Source organism: Cinclus cinclus, chromosome 10 (assembly GCF_963662255.1).
Source record: "Cinclus cinclus chromosome 10, bCinCin1.1, whole genome shotgun sequence".
Classification (NCBI taxonomy): Eukaryota; Metazoa; Chordata; class Aves; order Passeriformes; family Cinclidae; genus Cinclus; species Cinclus cinclus.
Genome location: NC_085055.1, coordinates 19,332,710 through 19,349,237, shown reverse-complemented (window position 1 = coordinate 19,349,237; position 16,528 = coordinate 19,332,710). Strand labels below are relative to the sequence as shown.

Sequence of the window (16,528 nt, the reverse complement as noted above, 5' to 3'; positions counted from 1 at the left end):
CTCTGATTGAGTGATTAGCCTGAGGCTCAAAGAGGAGAAAATTACCTTACCATCATGGTTCGACCAAAAGAAAGTAGCAATAATCCACTATCAACAAGGTATAAAATAATTTCAGCCTAGACTAGGGAAGCAGGTGTCTTGCCTCATCAGGTCATGCTCTTGTTGAGCAGATGACCTCTGTCACAAGGTGTGGCACTGAAACTGTATAAGTTACCTTTGGAGTTCTGTTCAACACAAATAAGAGCTATTACTCTGTAACATTCTTCATAATCTTGTGCAATGTTTATGGATGCTTTACATTGGTTGTTTGGTTTTAAATGTAAGCCACAAAGTATTTCGAGAGGAAAAAGAATTTTTCAGTAAAAACACTGAAACTATGACAATCAGTGCTTTGGTGTCTAACAAAAGTTGTATATGATGAGACACAGCTATAGAAAGTCCACTGAACTACAACTCTGTTCAGTTTTCATTCCATCTTTCTGTTTGAATCTGTATTAGAGACGGGAGCAAGAGGTGTTCCCGAGGGCCTGGAGTAGGAAAGTATAACCAGGACACTGGTATAGGCAACACCAAGATGTTGCTCATTCCTAGGAAAGGGCAGCTGTGGCTCACCCCTTCCTCCAGGGACAGCAGAGCAGATTCTTGCTTGCTCTGCAGAGGTGCCAGATGTTGACAAGACTCTACATATGTGAAGAGAGGAACTAAGCTGGATAAAGAATCATGGTGGGTTTTTTTTTTTCCTAAGAGAGATCATGGATGCACTCACATTTCAGCTATAGCAGGAAAAATTAGTATCTAAAATTTCTCACAACAGAGGCCTCCACATTTCCATGCATCCAGTATGTGCATCTGTTTGTTTTTCTCTTTCCTGATAAAGTCTATGTTCTCAAGAATCTCTTCTGAGAGAATATTATAGCTCATATGAGGCTGCCAAGCCAGTTCCCCAGCATTCACTGTGCCCCCAGCCAGCCTCTGAGAGGTAGTGGAGCTGTATTATTGCTGTCCTTGGAAAAAGTGCTGCCTCATTTCCTCTTGTGAGACAGCTGGGTTTGATGACTTGTCCAAAGTCATGTTCCAGATCAGCTGTGGAGCTTGGAGTAGAATTCAGAGGTCTGTAAATGCACTTCCTGCAAGCAGTAAGAACTTACCCAGTTAAACACTGCTAAAGAAATCAAATAATTGAAAAAGCAAGACCAAGAGGTGTTTGCTGTGCACTACATGGCGTCAAGTATCACACTGTACTTGACAATATCTTTTTTCTCCCCAGGGTGATCATGTATGGCTGGACACTCAACCAAACAGTGAATTTAATGTCCCTATTGGGGCAGTTGTAAAGGAATCTGACTCAGGACGGATCTTGCTGGAGGATGATGAAGGCAAGGTGGGCTATGCCATCATCTTCTGTAAAAGAGAAAATACAAAAGTACAAAGTACAAAAGAAGGCCCTACTGGGTCAGACCAAGGCTCCATCTATCCAGATGGTCTGACTTTGATATAGGTAGGATATAATAAAGGAAAAATTATAGAAATAAGACAAGTATAGGATGGTTACCTAGTACCTCCAAGTCCAAACACTAGGAAGATTCAGAGGTTCATAAGATAAAGGTTATATGTACATGGTTAGGAAAAGGAAATAGATGGGCTCCAATCCCTAAATCTGGTGAAGTTTTAGGTGGAAACATCATCCCATTGAAATCAGTTCATCTCTACCTCATACAGTGTTCTGTCTGTGATGACAGAGTTGCACTCTGAACAGTGTTAAAATTGGTGCTGTTCAGAACCCACCTGAATGGCTTCATTCAGTAGTTTAAACCATCTTGTCCTGGGGAGCAGCAAACCAGTTAATCCCTGTAGGCAGTCACCTGTGTGTTACAACATGCATGCTTGAGCATGTATTATACTGAAGCTCACTCTAGTCTAACTCAGCTCTCCCTTGTTTGCCTGTGAGCCACTGCATCACACGTTAAAGTCTGTGCCTTGCCTTTGTCAGGAGCACTGGATCACGGCTCGGAACATGCACATGGTGCGCCTGATGCACCCGTCCTCTGTCCAGGGGGTGGAGGACATGATCTGCCTCGGGGATCTCCATGAAGCTGGCATGGTGCACAACCTCCTCATCCGACATCAGGAGCACAAAGTCTATGTGAGTGCTGCAGTAACTTCCAGGAGCAGCCTCTACATTTAGCAAGTGATTTCTGCAGCCTGTGAGCCTTTCGCTCACACAGGACCCTCTGACTTCTTTAATGACTGAGGGTGCCAAGGAGACACGACACAGTTTTTCTCTTCTTTCACTTGAATACTTTGGCTGTGAACAAGAGAGCTACCAGCAGCCCCTCAGTCACAGTGTTGGCACAGGTAGTGACTCCACTTACTTTCTCCCAGAGCGATCGCTGCCACCAGCCACTGACAATGAACTAAATCCAGCCCGTGTTACAGCTTAGTGCTGCCATTACCTGGAGGATCAACCTAGCTATTATGTAGCAACATGACTTCAATGTCTCACAATCCAAGCCAACATTTACTTGATTTTGATGTAGTAAGATGGCTAATGAGTAAGTGAATATTTTGTCCATTACAGGTTTTATCTGTAACTAGGAAATTTGGCATTTTTATTTTTTCTTCCTTAGTTTCCAATTTGTAATATTATAATTAATATTCAGGTTTTTCCATTCTTTTCCTCCTATATTATATACAGTAGTAGAGAGAAGCTGCCTCTTACAACATAGGTGTAATGATATTTAATGTAAAAAGGAACTGATTTTATAGATCCTACAGTTATAACTACTGAGGTTATACTAAATTCTAGCAACCTGCAGTTGTTTCATGTAGTTTTCTAACAATATTATTGCCTTGCATCTCCACAGCCTTCAACAGCCTCCTTCATTTCACTGGTGGTGCTGTATACAGATGTTTCTAAATCACTGTATGAACAGCACAACTATGACTTGGCCCATTAGCAAAGCTCAGCTACATCTGCACTAGGATACAAAAGCAGCTTAACAAAACACTGCAAAATGCCTTATGATAACACCAAAGTGCTAGGTCAAATTTGACTTCCCGTGTACTTCAGCTTGAGACAGAGAACTGAGCTGTCATTTGGCAAGGAGATTACACCAGTATTCTTCCTTGGGCAAAACCCTCTTTACCCTGGGATGTTTTAACAGCAACTGATAGTGAAGAACTGGGCTCTCAGCCTCACCCACGTGCTGCTATGATCTCCCTGGCTTCCCTCCTGCCTCTGTTTAGATTTATATTGCAAGCGGCTTGTATTCTTGTTTGCAGGTTTGCTGTAGCCATAATGCTCACAACTGTTTTCCAGACTTACACAGGATCAATCCTTGTAGCAGTGAATCCATACCAGCTGCTGCCCCTCTACACAGTGGATCAGATCAGACTGTACTGTAACAAGAGGATTGGAGAGCTTCCACCTCATGTCTTTGCCATTGCAGACAACTGTTACTTCAATATGAAGAGGAATAAGAGAGACCAGTGCTGTGTGATCAGGTGAATGGACTCAGAGAGGACAAATAGCAGAAACCAAGTTTGGAATGGTTTGGGGCACCTTGTGGACACAGGAGACCTTCCATACGGAGGCACAGATAAAATTAGAAACAACAGGAAGGAATTTTTTTTTTCCCTGCTCCTTTATTTTCAGTTAGGACTGCAAAACCTAAAACATAAGCAAAGGTTTTCCAAAGTCCATTGTTTTCCCCCAGAATCTTTGGATGTGGTTGTACATTTTGCACATGGAATGTGCATATCACTACCTACAGAAATGTAACACCTGAGCATGTGTGATATAGGGCTATATTTTACCTTGGAGACAAGATATTTATATTACATGTAGTTTCTGAAGCTAGACATTTCCTCAAGAGAAGTAACCTCTGCTAGCCCAAAGATGGATGGAAGCTTTCTTCGTCCTAGAAAGAATCCATTTTCTGTTTGTCTTCAATATGAAGAACCAGATAGTCTCACTGCAATAGTAGCTGATTATAGCTGAGTCAACTCAGTTGTTGTGCTAACACTAGCATTAACAATCTAGCAATGCAATAAAAAAGAAAAGTAAGTGGTCATTTAATTTGCACAGGCACAGAATGTCTTCCATGGATATTCTTGTTTTTAATTGATGGGAGAATTTAGTTCTCAGCGTAAGACTGAAAAACAACTTAAATTTGAGCAGATAAGATGATGAAAGACTCAAATTTCCCAGCCTTCTATGAAAGACAGTCTGATCTGCCATTCACGGGGTAAACTTAAGTGGGATTGTTGTTTTTAAACTTGATCTGCCATGCTACCAAAAAAAAGAAAGGAAGCCTTTAATGATCTTTTTTTCTTATTGCAGTGGAGAATCCGGAGCTGGTAAAACTGAAAGTACAAAGTTAATACTACAGTTTTTGGCAGCTGTCAGTGGCCAGCATTCCTGGATAGAGCAGCAAATCCTAGAGGCCAACCCCATTCTGGAAGGTGGGTTACTTAGCAAATATGGCTGATTTGCCACATTTATCTCAGGATAAAAAAATTCAGAAACAGATCCTTGAACCATTGTACCTGCTTAACTAGTAATCCTCCTGAAACACTGGTGATCTATTGTAGATGTTATCTATACTTTTCTGCCATGCTCCCATGCAGTCCACAGCAGCTTTGCTCTCAAGCTGTAGGAGGAAGTGCCACTGTAATATATACCCTGGAAGTGCCAGGAGCACAAGAGTCCTTGGGACTGCAGAGCCCAAGGCAAAGCCCCCTGTTTTGGCATTTGTCCTAGACAGTGACAAAGTGACTGGCTAAGCATAGATGTATCTGTAGGGGAGCACACTGAGACACCCATCTTTCTCTGTACAGGGATCAATGTGTTCCCACTAAATCCTTCTGGAGGTCTTCAGACTTGTCCAGATCTCTTGGCTGGCCAGATATAGACCACATTTGGATCATTTGAATATGTCTTTTAGGACCCAATTATCTGTGTACACAGTATATCTGCCCCTCTCTTCAGGAGGCAGACTGAGACAAGTCATTCTCCAGTGCTTCTCAGCACTGTCATTTGGAACACAACATGCTAAATACTAGCAGCAAAGTAGAAGGGGAAAAATAGGTTTGATGTTTATGAACTGCAATAATACAGATACTATCTCTGTCTCTTGCCCATCAGCTTTTGGAAATGCCAAGACAATTCGAAATGACAATTCAAGCCGCTTTGGGAAATACATTGATATTCACTTCAACAAAAACGGTGTGATAGAAGGAGCCCGGATAGAACAGTTTCTCCTGGAGAAGTCCCGGGTTTGCCGGCAGGTGAGGGCACTGGCAGGTGTACATTCTGCCTGTTCTTGTGTTAGAACCTTATCCTGACAAGGCTGTCCATTGGCCTATTTATTTTTTTTCAGGCTCCCGAGGAGAGGAACTATCACATCTTCTATTGCATGCTAATGGGGATGAATACAGAGCAGAAAAAGATGCTGAATCTGGGCACTGCTTCAGAGTACACTTATCTCACTATGGTAATAGTCTCTGCTTTATTCTCCATTTTTCCTCTGCCATTTGCTTCTTCCGGTGAACAATTACATTCACTAGGATCTGTTACCAAATATGAACAGTCATTCCCTTAGAGTACCAGAAGCAGTAACATCAAAAGTTTTGTGAGCATCAGTTTCAGACACCTACTGTATTGTCCACCAGTGGGAAGCAGCTTGTGGCAGGTCAAAGCTTTTTGTCAAAGTCAGACTTAAGAAATTAATATTTCTTAATATTAAGAAATATAAAGGACCACATTAAACAGAATGTGGACAACATCCCCTACTTTCCCAGACACTCAGATTTCAAAGGAATGCAAGGGAACTCATGCCAGGGAGAACAGTAATCACATATGTGTACCTTAGAGGAAAATTAATAAGAATCCTAGTCCTTATATCTAATAAATCTTAAATACATAATGCAGGCAGCTAGCATTCAGCGTAACCTCCCACAGTGACCATGGGTTATGATGTCATTGTGACAGAAGTGGGATCTTCATAGGTGAGGTTTTTGAAAATAGCTAATTGAGTGGTTTAGGACATGAAAGCCATGATGAAAATCCTATCCTTTAGCCCGTTTGTGTACCTTGTATTAAATATACCAGCTGGTTAGACTTGGGCTGTTCTACAACTGTGGAATGTGTTTAAGTCTGCCTCTACTGAAATTAGCTGGAGCTAGGCATCTAATTTCTAGGAAATGAAAACAAGACTGTTTCTGGAGTCTCAAAAGCAAAACCATTAAAGTTGTGGAGATTTATTCAAACATAATGTTTTCAAAATAGCAATGATCTTGCAGCAAAGCTGGTGAGTGCAATTAGTGCAATTAACTCATTGGCCATTTCATAAAAAGGCCCCTGGGTCAGCAGTAGGGCCATGTGATACTGAAATAGAAGGACTGGATTATAGGAGAACATATCCATGGTTTTGTAAAGGTCAGCTGTTGCCACAAGCTAGCATGTTTACATGCTGTAGACTGAAATGTCTAGGAATATTTCATTTTTATAATCATCACATTACATTGTCAGAAGTGGCAAGGGTAAAAAGGCATTTCCCCATCTTCATTACGGCTGAAAATAGTTTCTATCAGGAGCAGCATCCTAGGACCTGCTGTGCAGGCTTTGAGGAAGGTTCTTCTGATGCTGCTTTGGATGCTTCCATTTGCCTTCCACTAGGGCCTAATATTTTTATTTTAAGATCTGCCTTCTAGTACTTATCCAACTCGACTCACTTTGGTTTGGGATGAGGGCTCTTAATTTCCTACTGACAAGGCAGAGAGAGGAAACCAAAGAAACAGGCAAGGCCTTGTAAATGTAGGTAATCTTGTAAAAGCTTCCTGTCCTTCTATGCTCCAGAGCAGTCTTCCCATCAGCTTTTCCTTTTGGCTTCCCCAGTATTCAGTCTAGCCCTGGAGAAATGCATTATTGAGCCCTCTCTTAATGCACTCTTTTTTGAAAGAAAAGATGAAGGAAGATACAATGGCAGGAAGAGGATATAGAATGTCTAAATAGGTTTTTAACCTTGCATCCTTGTGGACTCACAGGATAGCTACTCTGTGTAAAAAGGCTTGTCAGTGTGCAAGTGCTTTCTTCCTTGTCTGTGTAGCAGGAGGGTTTTCCTCACCTGTTGGTGTGGTGCTTGCAGGGTAACTGCATGTCCTGTGACGGCCGGAATGACGCCAAGGATTATGCCCACATCCGCTCAGCTATGAAGATCCTCATGTTCTCAGACTCTGAGCACTGGGACATCAGCAAGTTGCTGGCTGCCATCCTGCACCTAGGGAATGTAGAGTTCCAAGGTAAATTCAGCATTGCTGTGCTTTCCTTTCCTCAGACTCAATGGTAAAGGTACTTCCTTGGCTGCTTCCTGCTCCTACCTGCACAGATTAGGTTTTGCTGCTCTGACCTGTATTAACAGGTGAACAGAGTCAGAAAGGCAGGCAGATAAGCATCATGAAATTCTGATTTGTGACTCCTCTGCCGTATGTTTTGAAAAACAGCAACTTATTATTATTTTGTCACACTGTCAGGACTCCATGGTTGTAAATAGGCCCTTATAACACAAACTGAAACAACAGAGCATTAATGCCATGTTGCATTTGCTGATTGTTGTTCAACACAGTCCAGAGGACACAGGAGTGATGAAGATAATAGCAGACATCCCCCTGCTTAATTCTTCTGAACACTCACCTGCATAGGTGCACTTCTGGTATGGACAGGCACAGTGTGACAGTGTGACCCACCAGCACATGCGAGAAGCTTTCACATTTTAGAAAAGAACTCCTTACTTTGTGATACAGCGGGTCTGATACAGAGATGCCAGTTGGATTCTTTGGATTAATCCTGACTACTAAAATTAGGGATTTCTTTTATTCCTCTTTGTTCCTCTACATTTCCAACAGGCCAGATACACAGGAAAAATATTTCCAGAAACACATTTTGTGGAGTCAGCTATTACTTGCACAGATCCCAAATAGCTACTATTTTAAATGAATAACCTTGTCAGTTTGGCTTCTGTTTTTAGTCTGATGTTCTAGACATGAGAGAGCCCAAGATCCATCTGAAATCACTACCCTCCTTGGTAAAATCACCAAACCTGTCAGTTTCAAATGACAACTGAGTACCTTGCCACATTCCCAGTGCTATGGGGTCACAGAAATGCAGCTACATTAAAAACAGTGATGGTTCCCCTGAGACTAGATGTTTCTTCCTTGCAGCGGCTGTGTACGACAACCTGGACTGCTCTGATGTGATAGACTCATCACACTTCTCCATCGCCACCAAACTGCTCGAGGTAATGGACTCTCATCTTCTCCTGCTGGTTCTTCCTTCTCCCTTGTTCTGTGAGTGCACTAGCAGAGCACATCTCTGGAGTTTATGTAGGAATGAACATTCAACAGGCATGTCGCCTCTGTCCTGCTAACACTCCAGTCATGCTGTTGAAGGTGTCTCTCCAAGCTGGGAGACCTTTAAATGGGACAGCAAGTTGCCAGTGGATGCTGCTAGACAAGCAGTTTGTCATAGCAAACTCCTCCTGATATAAACTTTGCTGGATCTCCTTTATCCACCTGGAATGACCGGGTTGCCATGACTGTTTCTCCAGGTGGACTACAGTGAACTCCAGAACAGCCTCACAAACCTCTCCATCATTGTCCGAGGAGAAAGCGTGTCCAGGCCTCTGAATGTGGTTCAAGCTGCCAATGGGAGAGACGCCTTTGTGAAGGTACTGGTGCTCACAGCTTCCCTGTTTAAAGACTGGGGATGCTTTCAAAGCTGTCTTTCCTCCTGGCTGAGGAGCCTTACGTGATAAACATTGACCCAGAGGGCTCCTGGCTCTTGCAGTTCTTAAGCATAGCTTGGCAGCACAATAGCAAGCAGTAAGTTACATCCAATGTCACTAATGATGGGCTCTAACTTTTTTTTTTTTTAATCAGGGTATATATGGACGGATTTTCTTGTGGATCGTGAACAAAATCAACTCAGCCATTTTCAACCCAACTTCTCAGAAGCCTAAAGACAGACATCAATCCATTGGACTACTGGACATTTTTGGGTTTGAAAACTTCAGCAACAACAGGTAGGAAACTCCAGATGCAATGCAATAGAAGCTGAACAGCAGTTGATGTAAAGGGAAACAATGAAAAAAACAAAGAGACACATGCTCTTTCATCATCTTCCTCAGAAAAATAGTGAAAATTCCATTACTGGATTTTTCCAATTATGATCATGCAGATTCCATTCTTCTTCAGTCCTGATCATATTTCTGCCTCCTTGTCCAGCCTTCATTTTAGTGCAGCCATTGCACATGTATATTCCAGAACCTGTGGAATTTTCTATGGGGAGATGGCTATGGAGCTACTATGGCAGGCAGTTGCTATGTGAGGATGTAGTATATGCCCTGTGTCTGTACCAAACTTTCCTGTTCCATGGCATTCTACAATATCTTTTGGGATACAACTGGCACGTAGCACAAAGGAGACTGTTGTGTTTCCCATTTCTGCTCATGCTTACATCCTTCTCAGTGTTCTCACATCTTTTTTCTTTTTTTTTTAATTTATCTGGTTTTTGTTGTTGTTGTTGTTGGTAGTTTGGGGTTCCATTTGTTTGTTTTTGTTTGTTTGCTGACTGCTTCATTTCTCTACTCCTAAGGGCAGGTCAGCAAAGTCCCTGGTCAGCACACCAACTGTGTCACTGCATGTCACTGCATGTCACTGCTGTCTCTTCCACTGGTGTTTCCATTCTCACAGTAACTTTTCTGTTTGCCCTTCTCTCTGGTGGGAGCAGCAGCTCTCTCAGTTGTCAGGTACCATCAGTTCTCCACAAACCATCAGCACATACTCTGCAATCTTTTGCAAATCATTTCAACTGATGCCTCTTGCCTTCAGTCAGACAATATTCCTTAGTGAATTTTGGAACATAATCTAGGATCTCTAGTCTGTCTTCTATCTTTTGTGTTGTCTCCTGTTATTTTGTGCTGTTCCCATGATCTGCAGTCCCCATGGGTCCTCATTGTGGTGAGCACCCCAGAGGCACACACAGTGTACCACAGCAAGTACAAGGTAATGATGCTCAGGTGCAGCATAAAAGAGTAAATAAAAAAAGAAGTGGTAGTGCCAGTGCAAACAGAAACATGTCACATGCTCATAAGTCAAGTGATTTTCACAGTTACATGTTCCTCTTTATCTCTGGAGTTCCTTGAAACACATAAAAGACCTCTTCTTGCCCACTCAGCACCATTCAGTCATCAGCTGGCTCATTGCTGCTGGTCTTTGCCACAGCAGAAAATGCCTCCCTTGTATTGCTAAGATTGGCAATGTGCAGTGATGGCAGTCCCCAGCACTGTGGAATATGGCAGTGGTGTATCTGGATGTGCATTTAATGCAGAGGCTTATGCCTCTGGATATATGCAAAATAGCAGAGAGCAGGGCAGCACCGGCCAAGGATAACCATGGGCTTTCATCTTGTTCTTCCCCAGCTTTGAGCAGCTGTGCATTAACATTGCAAATGAGCACCTTCAGCAGTTCTTTGTGCACCATGTGTTCAAGCTGGAGCAAGAGGAATACCTTGCAGAGCACATTGCCTGGAACAACATTGACTTCACTGATAACCACCAGGCTCTGGAAGTCATTGCACTCAAGCCCATGAATATCATCTCCCTCATTGATGAAGAGAGCAGATTCCCAAAGGTAAATTTCTGTTTTCACTTGTAATGCCTGGGTTTGCACACAGCTTATAGGTAACACTTGGGTTGAGACACACAAAAGTGCAAAAGTAGCTTTGAGATGTTAGGAGAGGCAGTATCTTCTCCCCATAGATGTTTCTTTCAAATTAGCTCACTACACAACTGCTTCACTCTCTGCTGGAATGTGTTCTTCCTGGTGTCTTGCTGTTGAAACTCTTACAGCTGTTCCAGACAGAGAAGGAAGGGGTCCAGATCATTTTACAAAGGGCTTCTTGGGAAATCTTTGAAATAGTTTATTTCTTTCTGCTGTTGGTCTGGGCTGTAGCTTTCTCTTTCTTCCCCTTGCTGACAGACTTAATTGAGCAATGTCACCACTGTGAGGAACTGAAGGGGAATTACAGGCCTGGTAGCTAACCTTGGTGCCAGGGAAAGTCATAAACAGATAATTTTGAGGACCATCACACAGCAGGTATAGAACAACATATTGATCAGGCCCAGTCAGCAAGGGCCCTACTTGACTAACCTGATTTCCTTCCATGACAAGGTGACCTGCTAAGTGCATGAAGGAAAGCCTGTGGCTATTGTATGCCATGATTCTGTGATTATGTGAAATGTTATTCTGCAAAGGCCAGTCATCTCAAACAGAAGAGCAGAGATCTCAGAAAGTAGCATCTGATCTCAGACATGTCTGTAGACCATTTTCATAGTCTGTAGAACATGGTGAAGCTAAACTGGAGTGTTGGTGCAGGAATCAGATGGCAATGGAGAGTGTCCAGAAAAGCAAAAGCAAGCCCCTGTCTCAGCTCATTGGCAGTCCTTCAGGTAACTGTTTGAGAGGATCATGTACAGGCAGACAGCTTTCCCCTTTCTTCCCTAAGAAAAAGGTGGTCTCACAGATCAAGAAGGCACCTCTTCCATGATTCCCAGAGCATGTGACTTCTGAGAGCACAGGCCCCACTGCCCTGGGTACAGGCCAGTGTACAGAGCTCACATGGCCCATGAGGGGATGGCATCACGACGGCACCCCTTGAAGAGAAGCACCCAGCTGATTGCCTAGCCTCTGGAACTCATGGTCTGGGCATGCTGACTGGGATCTACTCAGGGATTCTTCCAGGGATCTCTCTCTGAGTCTTGCATCAGCTGGGGAGTGCAAGAAGAACTGTGCCTGCCCAGGAAGTGGTATCCCTTACAGCTTCCTTTGAAGGAGGGCATGAGAAGGTTGGTGGGAGGTTTTGCTTGTGAGCTCCAAAGATCTGGTAAATTCTCAGCCCACCTGGTTAAGTTAGTAATGTTATGGGGCTTGTGTACAGCCCTAGAACATCAGGCTTGTGCTTGATGGTGTATTCTGTCATGATGCTTGAGATAGAGGTCTGTGTAAAAGGGAAGGTACTTTTGGCACTACCTTTTTCCAGATCTACTATACACATAAGGGCAGAATTAGAGCTTTTGTTATCTCTAAGCACCACTTCTGTTTGTTTGCTAAGCACAGGCCAGTGCTGGGACAATCTGCTTAACCATCCTTTTTTACCTATATTTGCTTCTAGGGCACAGATGCCACCATGCTTGTCAAAATAAATTCCCTCCATGGTAAAAGTAATGTCTACATCCCACCTAAGAGTGTTCATGATACCAAGTTTGGTATCAACCACTTTGCTGGGGTTGTCTTTTACGAATCAAAAGGTGAGTCTATCTCTGCTGGACACAGAGGGTGAAGGCAAGGGCATGACCTGCCCTGGATATGTGGCTCTCCAGGGTAGTGTTGATCTGAAGTTGATCAGGAGGTCAGAAGGATTACTCTAAACCAATCTGCATGTTACTGTAAATTAAGTGGATTTTAGGTAGACAGAGTGGTGCTAGAAGCCAGCAGGCTGCAGAGGTGACAGGCTAATTTTGTTTCCATCTTACAGATTTCCTGGAGAAAAATCGTGACACACTGAGTGCTAATGTAATGCAAGTGGTCCATTCCTCCAAAAACAAATTCCTGAGAGAGATTTTCCAGGTAGAAACAACCCCACCTAGTCTGGGACGTGGGACCATTCGGCATCTTGGATCTGACCACGTCCACAAGGTTGGCTTACTGGCACTGTCTTGCAGAAACAACTCATTTCTCCTGCCTTCATAAAGCTCTGGCTGTTCTTGATCTCCTCCTTTTTTTGCACTATCTCTACAAATCCCCATCTCCTTCATTCAAATTGTTTCTGCCAAGGGGCCTGCAGGAAAAGTCAGGGTCTGGTGTTCATGCTGCAAACAAGTGCAATATCAGTGCTGTCTCCCAGGTCTGCACCCTGGACATCTGTGGAGCTATGCCTGCAAGTTGATTCAGAACCACGAGTCATGATGCCTCCCCACATGTTATCATTGACTGGACATCACTATGTGACAAAGTTCATGATGGGTCATTATCATAGACTCCACTGTGCCTGTTGTGTCTGTACCTAGTAAAAATAACGGTGTGAAGTGCAGTGGACTAGAAAACAGTGTGGGACCCAGTTCAGGTTCTCTGTCCTCCTCCAACTTCCACATACCTTGATTTCTGAACATTTAGCTGTGTAGTGTAACCAGTATGTGAAGGTACTTTCACTTTTGCTTGTTGACATCTTTGAGTTTTCCTGTTAGGATACAGAACAATCAGCTTGCTATCTTACCTGTTATCTGTCTATTCTCCTGGCATTGTTTTCTGATCTTGTCCTTTCTTCCTCTGTCTTTGTACCAGTGTGGCTTTTTGCTGTCCAGAACACCTGGCCATGGACAGGTAAACATCCTGGGGGCAAAGAATGTCAGAAGTGGTATAAGCAGCAACAGATAACTGGCTTAGCATCTCTTAAATGCTATGAATACCTCCAGATTAAATATCAGGTGTATTTACATTGCTCTAATGCCCTAATGGGTCTTGTCTCTATAAATAAGGCTGTGTTATTGAAAAAAAAAAAAAGTACAGCAGCATGTCAAGAAAGGAAATACTACATGTGGGCTACTCCATGTCAAAATGCACAGAAATTAGCTGTTGATGTTCAAATAAATGGGACCACCATCAGGAAGCCTAAGAAGCAGGCTACAGAAAAGAATAATGAAAAATGTGCCAGGAAACACTTCTTTGTCCAGAGGTCTCAGAGTTCCTTGCCTGACACACCACAACAGAAAAGTCACCATTAACTCAACAACAAATTCAGCTTTAACAATGTTGCGTGTGTGAGATCATGAGGGCATGGGCTTCAGCCTTGTGTGGCCATCCCACTGACGGTACAGCAGAAAAAACTCAAAGGTCTGAGAGTGAAAATCACAGCTAAAATATCTGTATGTTATTACTGCACCCACTTGGGGTGCTTGCTAGCCCTAAGATGCATCAGAACTGCAATGAGACATTCCCGGGAGCCTTTTTCCAAAGACACGAATGAATGATCGCTGGAGGGCAGCCTTGCCCTGTAGCTAAAGCAGAGGGTGGAAATCTGAGTATTCAAAAGGGCACTTTAGACTAAAGAACAGGATGAGGCACCCTAAAGATCATGGAAGTGAGGGGAGCCACTGGACTTTAAATTATTTACTTTGAAAAAATTCCAAAAACCCCACAACAGACCAACCACCCCCAAACAAAATAACAAACAAACCAGCCAAGTTGTGCTGTAATGATCAGCTCATTGCCTGTATGTAAAAGTCCAGTGGAATCCTTTTGTTACCTTTTGTTACTTGGAACCTGTACTGTTGTTACTGTAATTTAATGTGCTCATACTGAGATGCAGAAATTTAGAGCTAATGCGATGATTTGTGTGAAAAGGACAGGTGGAACAGTCTCTCAGAGCTGCCAGAGAGACTGGGAAAGTCTCAAGTACCCCGTATCTTATACTCCAGTAAAAGTTTGCCTTTTCACTGTTTACTGTAATATTAATGAGCAAGGTGATCAGGCATCTTAATCCCTAAGGAATGGGCTGTTCTGGATCTTTAGCATTCCTAGTTATGATGGCAGCAAAATACCTGGCCTGGAGTTTATTCCTGCTTTGGCAATGGCTGTTTCTCACCAAAATTTCACACACACTCCCAGGAATCACAGCTTGGCACCCAGGCCCAGTAATAAACACAGCCCTGATTGGAAGAGACAGGTGCATGTGGGCTCCTGTTGGTGGAATCTCTTCCACCACAGCCACCCCTACTGCTTGAACTTAGTGCACAAGTAGGTAAAAGCACTTAGTGGGGGGTTTCTTTACAAGAATGAACCCAAATTAATAAGGTGTATATGGCCAACGTAGCTCCCATGTAAGTAAATTATTTTTGTCTGGTGGTTGTGTCATACTGTTGCAATATAACAATACAAAATTACAAAGGTGTATTAATTGGCCTTTGAGAGTGAATGATGTTGCAGTCAGCATGTGCTTTCTCTTCCCAGGGCATGGATACCACCAAGCGGCTCTCGACACTAGGAGGACAGTTCAAGCAATCCCTGGAAAAACTAATGAAAATCCTTGAGCAGTGCCAGCCATACTTCATCCGCTGCATCAAGCCAAATGACTACAAGAAACCACTGGTAATGTTCTCACAATACAAAGTCTTGCCTCTGGTAAAGCTTGATGGGAAAAGGCTCTCAGCTGCTGTGTAACATTTTACAGCTGTACTTGGCTGCATCCAAGAAAAGCTGGAGTACAGGCTACTCCTGCAATAAACATAATAGGAGGATATAGCACTGTTAATTTACAAAAGCATCTCAAAAAAAGCACCACAGAGTAATGGACAGCAAAAAAGCACACAGGTGTATTCCTGAGTAGAGTTACAGATGCCTTTTTGGTAAAGATAAAGACAGACATAGTAGGATCAACAGTGATCATACTATGAAATAGCCTGAGAGACAATAGGAGAGCTGTGGGAGTTTGTGAGAGGGGTGATTTGGTTTAATCTGACATACCAGGAGGAGTCAGTTTGTCATTAGGATGCATGGCTGGAACTTGGGGGATATCAAGCTGGTTCTACTCTAAAACCTTGTATGGTGTTGATCTAGTGATTTAAAAATTTTTGAAGCACTTCATGTGGCTTAGTTAGCAAATTTTTAATCTCAGATAAGATTAAGTAGTAATTATAAGAAAAGAGCAGCACGCCTGCTGTGCTTTTGCATGGTGTGCCCAAAGGCCTGAGTTGCTAATGCATCTATTCACACCTGTAATATTATATGATTAATTCACTGAAATTATGATCAGTTCATCTGAAATTGCGGTTCTAGAATGAAAAATGGTAGCCAGACTGAAGTTAACAGACTGTTTCTACTGCTGACATACACAAAATCGAAGACCCTTTGGGGTGACTTGTTTCTGCTTGTAATGAATAAATTTAGTGCACTGAAGAAAAATACAATTTAAGAAAATCACAGTAGGCATTTTGCAGGCCCTCTGAGGCTGGAGGCTAATAGACATGTTCTGAGGGATACTGCACATGTACCTTTTTTCAGTGCTAAGTCTCCTCCTTGTCTGCTTTCCCTTTCAGTTGTTCGATCGGGAACTATGTATCAAACAGCTGCGATACTCAGGGATGCTGGAGACCATTCAGATCAGGAAAGCTGGGTACCCAATTCGCTACAGCTTTGAGGAGTTCTTTGAGAGATACAGATTTCTTCTGCCATGGTCACTTCGACAAAAGGTGTGTAAGTAAAAACATGGTTTAAGGCTAATCTAACTTTTCCTTATGAGGCTTCAGTCTTTCCCACGGTAGAAAGTTCTTCAATTACTGCTGGCAGAATTGAGAGAGCTGTCAGCACAGGAGATGTCATCACAGGAACTGTTATCACAGCTAAACACAGCTGAATAGTTAAATACTCCCTTCGACCTTAACTGAAAATGCAGAGTTGCTTTGAGGTCCAGCTGTCC

General features: G+C 42.9%; 1 protein-coding gene across 3 annotated transcripts in view; it reads left to right on the top strand.

The window, feature by feature from the left end:
- MYO7B (myosin VIIB) overlaps positions 1-16,528 on the top strand; it is a 44,388-nt gene that overhangs the window by 35 nt on the left and 27,825 nt on the right. For 2 of the 3 annotated variants that reach the window (XM_062498901.1, XM_062498899.1), the window contains exons 2-16: positions 1,268-1,381; positions 1,991-2,143; positions 3,320-3,504; positions 4,343-4,464; positions 5,147-5,289; positions 5,382-5,495; positions 7,149-7,302; positions 8,221-8,297; positions 8,607-8,726; positions 8,938-9,080; positions 10,479-10,689; positions 12,230-12,365; positions 12,593-12,753; positions 15,064-15,201; positions 16,149-16,301. In XM_062498901.1, coding sequence (XP_062354885.1) covers positions 1,268-1,381; positions 1,991-2,143; positions 3,320-3,504; positions 4,343-4,464; positions 5,147-5,289; positions 5,382-5,495; positions 7,149-7,302; positions 8,221-8,297; positions 8,607-8,726; positions 8,938-9,080; positions 10,479-10,689; positions 12,230-12,365; positions 12,593-12,753; positions 15,064-15,201; positions 16,149-16,301 — 2,124 coding nt within the window. Of the gene's footprint in view, positions 1-1,267; positions 1,382-1,990; positions 2,144-3,319; positions 3,505-4,342; positions 4,465-5,146; positions 5,290-5,381; positions 5,496-7,148; positions 7,303-8,220; positions 8,298-8,606; positions 8,727-8,937; positions 9,081-10,478; positions 10,690-12,229; positions 12,366-12,592; positions 12,754-13,398; positions 13,438-15,063; positions 15,202-16,148; positions 16,302-16,528 lie in introns of all 3 variants that reach the window. The other variant, XM_062498900.1, reaches the window with a different exon arrangement.